At 44.0% G+C, this 5,347-nt stretch overlaps 1 protein-coding gene across 1 annotated transcript; it reads left to right on the forward strand.

Annotated features, from left to right (window-relative positions):
* The first annotated feature begins 334 nt into the window (after positions 1–334).
* On the forward strand, positions 335–951 carry LOC138159026 (small ribosomal subunit protein uS8-like). Its single transcript, XM_069085373.1, has 2 exons — positions 335–449; positions 609–951. Exons 1-2 carry the CDS (start codon positions 335–337, stop codon positions 908–910), a joined length of 417 nt encoding a protein of 138 aa, XP_068941474.1. The 3' UTR covers positions 911–951.
* Positions 952–5,347: the final 4,396 nt, after the last annotated feature.

A 5,347-nucleotide genomic window follows, 5' to 3' on the forward strand; every position in this document is an offset into this window, starting at 1 on the left:
CCTATGCAACTGCTCATCCTGATCCAGAGACAGTGCTTTTCAGTACTACATGAGACTTTCTTCTAAAGCACTGTATAAGCACTTTGAATACGGAAACCAGAGCTTAAAACTGCACAAAGACTTTTGAAACACCCTGTATACATTCATTCTCATTTGCGTCTCACAACAGCTTGGCAGAATGGACTTGGAGTCAGGAGTACCCAAGTTCAAATCCCACCTCTGACATTCATTAGTTCTGTGCCCTTGAGCTGGGTGCTATTTCCCCTCTCTGAGACTCAGTTTTCTCATCTAGAAAATGAAGCCAATGTTTCCGCCATCTTGCAGTGCTGCCACCATGGTGCGCATGAATGTCCTGGCAGATGCTTTCAAAAGCATCAATAATGCAGAAAAGCAAGGAAAACCCCAGGTTCTCATTAGGCTGTGCTCTAAAGTAATTGTCCGGTTCTTATGTTCTTTTTTTTTTTTTGGAGGGGGGAAAGTAGGGCAATTGGGGTTAAATGACTTGCCCAAGGTCACATGGCTAGTTTTTGTGTTAAGTGTCTGAGGTCGGATTTGAACTTGGGTCCTCCTGACTCCAGGGCTGGCGTTCTATTTACTGCACCACCTAGCCACCCCAATTGTCTGGTTCTTAACTGTGATGATGAAGCATGGTTACATTGGCCAATTTGAGATCATTGATGATTGCAGAGCAGGAAAAATCGTTGTGAATCTCACTGGCTTATTAAACAAGTGTGGTGTAATCAGCTCCAGATCTGATGTTCAATTGAAAGATCTGAAAAAGTGGCAGAATAATCTTCTGCCATCCCGTCAGTTTGGGTTGATTGTGCTTACAACCTTAGCTGGCATCATGGACCACGAGGAAGCAAGACGAAGACACACAGGAGGAAAAATCCGGGGATTCTTTTTCTAAGGATGTAAAACATACATACAAATAAAATGCTCCAATGGACTCCCCCCCAAAAAAGAAAATGAAGCTAATGGGTGACAAAGTGGATAGCGCACTGAGAAGACCCCAAATCTGGCCACAGATACTTATTAGCTGTATGACCCTGGATAAGTCACTTAACCCTGTTTGCCTCAGTTTCCTCATTGGTAAAATGAGTTGGAGAAGGAAATGGCAAACCACTTCAGTATGTTTGTCAAGAAAACCCCAAATAGGGTCATGAAGAGTTGGACAAGACTGAAATGACTCAACAACCACATTTTCTTGAGGTCAAGGACTGTTTACATTTATATGACATTTTTAATTTTGCAAAAGTGTTTTACATACATTAAGTCATTTAATCCTTACAAGAATCCTGTGAGGTAGGTGTTATTATGATCTCCATTTCAAAGATGAGGAAATTGAGACTGAGAGATGGGAGGTGATTGAGAATGTAGTCTCAGTAGCAGAGACTGGGCAAGTGACTTGCCCAAGGTCATATAATTAGAATGTGTCTGAGGCAGGATTCAAACCCAGGCCTTCCTGAATTCGAGTTGAACACTATCCACTTCACTATACTGCCACTCTTGGTCTCTTTCACAGGTGGGCAGAAATTAGGGAGGGCAATGACTGGTGAAAGTGTTGAAAAATAGCTGTAGTATCCCTTTGTAGATGTATGTATATACTTACTGTTGTTCAGTTGTGTTGACTCTTTGTGACCCAGTGGACCATGAGGTTTTCTTGGCAAAGATACTGGAGTGGTTTGCCATTTCCTTCTTCAGTGGATTAAGGCAAACAGAGGTTAAGTGACTTGTCCAGGGTCACACAGCTAGTAAGTATTTGAGGTTGGATTTGAACTCATGTCGTTCAGACTCCAGGCCCAGGGCTCTATCCATCACACCACTTAGGTGCCACAGTACTCTGGGCTATAAATTGCAGAGAAGGTGCCCACCTGTTGGGAAAGGGAGTTGCCTCACTAGGGAGCTCCTAATACCAAGGTGGATAGGATTGGACAAATACCAATGAAAGGTCCGGTCCTTATCCTCACCCCTATGGGTCGAGCAGGGCAAGTTTTCATCCTGAGTTAGGAACCATCAAGAACAGATCCTCCCACTCTCCTATTGTAATGAAAAGTTTCCCGTCTACCCCCAATGTTATTCTTCTGCCGGGTAACTTTGTCGTCTAGTCTCCAAAGCATGTGGTCTGCTGCAGACTAAAGTACTAGAGCAGAGTTCAAACAAAAACCAGTGCGGCAGCTATGTTCCTCTGAGAACACCCACCAACTTCACTCTTACCAGACACTGAGAACAGCTCAGAGCTGCTAATATCAACCAGATCAGGGAGCGTTCCTCTTCCCAGCTCTTTCTGGGCTCAGAACAAAGATGCTTCGTTCAGTTTGCAAAACTCTTTATGCCCCTCTCTAGGGACTATCTCAGTTTTCCTTTATAAAAATGTCAATTTTATAATAATATCAGCCAATTATTAATGTCAATGAATAATATTAGAACATTTTTAAGGTTAGGAACGCTTTTTAGACACAGTAATTCATTTGACCCTCACTAGACACGAGTCAATAAACACTAAGTATCTGTGCCAGGCACTATGTTAAGTGCTGGGAATACAGAAAAAGGCAAAAGACAGTCCTTGATCTCAAGAAAGTATGGTTGTGAGTCCCTTTAGTCACGTCCAACTCTTCATCACTCCATATAGGGTTTTCTTGGCCAGGAAACAGGAGTGGTTTGCCATTTTCTTCTCCTGTTCGTTTTGCCAATGAGGAAACGGAGGCAAACAGGGTAAAGTGATTTACCCAAGGTCATACAGCTAGTAAGTGTCTGAGGCTAGATTTGAGGTCTTCCCAGAGCTCTATCCACTCTGCCACTCATTAGCTCCATTTTCTAGATGAGGAAACTGAATCTCCGAGAGGGGAAATAACACCCAGCTCCAGGTCACAACTAATAAATGTCAGAGGTGCGATTTGAACCTGGGTGCTCCTGACTCAGAGCAGTTGTGAGAGTCAAATGAGAATGAATGCATACAGGGTGTCCCAAAAGCTTTTGTGCAGTTTTAAGCCATATTCAAAGTCCTTATATAGTGCTTTGAAAAAAAAAAGCCTTATAAAGTGCTTTGAAAAGCACTGCCTATATCAGTTAGGATGCTGAATTAAGGGGTGGGAGTCAAAGGATCATAAATCTAAGGAAGGAAGAGATCTCAGAGATCATCTACTCTAACCCCCTCATTTTACAGATGAGGAAACTGAGGCACAGAATAGTTAAGTGAATTTCCCATAAACCCACAGGTAGTCAGCATCAAAGGTTGCCACCGTCCCACCAGAAGAAGCCTTGGATGGGAATAAGAGGGTTTTCAGAAATCAGAATTTTTCGGTTGGGAGAATGTCAAGCCCCGTCCAAGTTTTTGCTTTTTGTTTTTTGAAGTCAGTAATTTTCACAAACCAACATTTTCTGGTTCTTTGCATGTAGTAGGTGCTTAATGAAGGTCATATGAGCCACCTTGAGCTGCTCCCTGTTTAAGCCCCTTAAAAACCAAGGCCTTTTGTGTCCAACTGACACAGTATCTCTGACCCTATTTGGGGGAGGCCTGAGGAAAATCCCGATTGACAAAACAAATCAGGGTTTAATTATTTCACGGCCAAAAGGGCCTGCCCCCATGTTCCCATAAGTGGTACGTTTCTTTCCATCCTTCATGCTCTCATTCCATTGATCATAGTGTATTTGACAAGGACCTTTTTAGAACAGAGCCCACCTATCATCTGCCCTCCAAACCAATCAGGTGCCAGGCCCCCGTGGTAAGATGCCCACTTTGCATGAGCTATGGCTATGCCTAAGTAGGCACTTGATAAATGCTTATGGGTTGAGGTATGGGTGGATGGTGGGGGATGTAGAGGGAAGGAGGCTATTTGGGTAGCTATCAGTCCTCAAGCTGCTTGAAGGCTTCTCACTTCCTTTTTGAGGGTGGGAGATTGAAAAGCTGGATGCTATTTAAAGGCACAGGCTTTTACAGTGTGAAACCCCAGCCCCTGGGGGAGGAGGGAGGGACTCAGAAGTGGGTGAACGATTCCGAGGTGAAGAAAGGGAGTAGAGAAAATGGTTTTTGTTGTTTTTTTAACTGAAGGACACAACATAGTCAGGTGCAGATGATACATTTCACAAATGAAACAAGTAGAGGGCTAGAAATGACTGTTCCAAAGGGTCTGTATTTTTTAGGCTCCCTTCTCCTCCCCCTTCTTTTGGAGGGGTGAAGAAGGGGGAGGAGAAGCCAGACACGACATCTGCAAAACCTCAGACAGACCGTGATGGAAGGGGAGCCCTAACACATCTGCCTTAGGTATCTGAGCCTTCCACCAACTGGGCCCAGCTGTTGGCAGCTGGACAGCAGTTCAGGGAGGGGTCTGGTGAGGGGCCCAGGAGGTAACTCCATCAAATCATGCTTAAACAAGCCCTGAAGTTCTGAAGGTCCTGTCTGTACAATTAACCCGTCCCTTTTTCCTCCTCCAGCCCCACATACACCAACCTCACGTACAGGGGCTGCCAAGACTATTTCTGTGGGCATCTCTGGCACTTGTCCCTCTTCTCTCCACTCATCACCTCTCTACCCTAGGTGAGTCTCTACTCACCTCTTATCTGGATCATAGAACCTGGATCTAAAAGACCCACTTTTTGTTCTTCCATTAGAATGAAAGCTCCCTGAGGTCAGGGAATAACATCCATCTGTGTGGGGTTTTGTTGTGTTTTTAATTTTTAAGGCAAGCACTTGATGAGTACTGGAGGAATTGTCATGTTGAATCAAATCAGATTTCACTTCTGTCAAGAAAAAACGAGGGTATGGTTGGTTGTGGGTCCTATACTGCCCCAGGGATACCCTTCTACTCCCCAAGCAGTGACGTATAGTTGAAAGCATAGTGGTCAGAAGACCTGGGATTTTGTTCTGGCTTTGCCATACACTAGCTGTGAGATCCTGGGCAAGTCATTTCCTATCTTTTGGCCTGTTTCTTTATGTATAAAATGGGGATAACACCTACTTCAAAGAGTTTTTGTGAAGTCTGTTAATCTTGAAATAAATCAGACTCATAAGTGAAGGGAAAAGGCATCTTTAATGTAGATTACTCATATCTAAGTTCATGGATGTCCAACAAGAAAACTTGCAGAAAAATTTTCTATACTTTTGGGAGAAAAAGGCTGGGGGGGGGTGTTCCATATGAGGAGTGAGGTCTGGTTATGAGGCATCAACTAACTCTGGCAAATGGAGCAAGAAAACCCACCTCATTCTGGTCGTTCCACCCTTCATGATTTACCTGGCCATATATTCCTTAGCGGCTAGCCTAAGCTAGATCATTTTCAAGTAGGGTCCCAGCGTGGGGACTTATGTGGGGCTCAGCTCAGCCTAACAGAGTAAATGCTTCAAGAGTAG

Source organism: Petaurus breviceps, unplaced genomic scaffold (assembly GCF_028583685.1).
Source record: "Petaurus breviceps papuanus isolate PSGF00001 unplaced genomic scaffold, PetGlider_PUasm1.0 175, whole genome shotgun sequence".
Taxonomy (NCBI): Eukaryota; Metazoa; Chordata; class Mammalia; order Diprotodontia; family Petauridae; genus Petaurus; species Petaurus breviceps.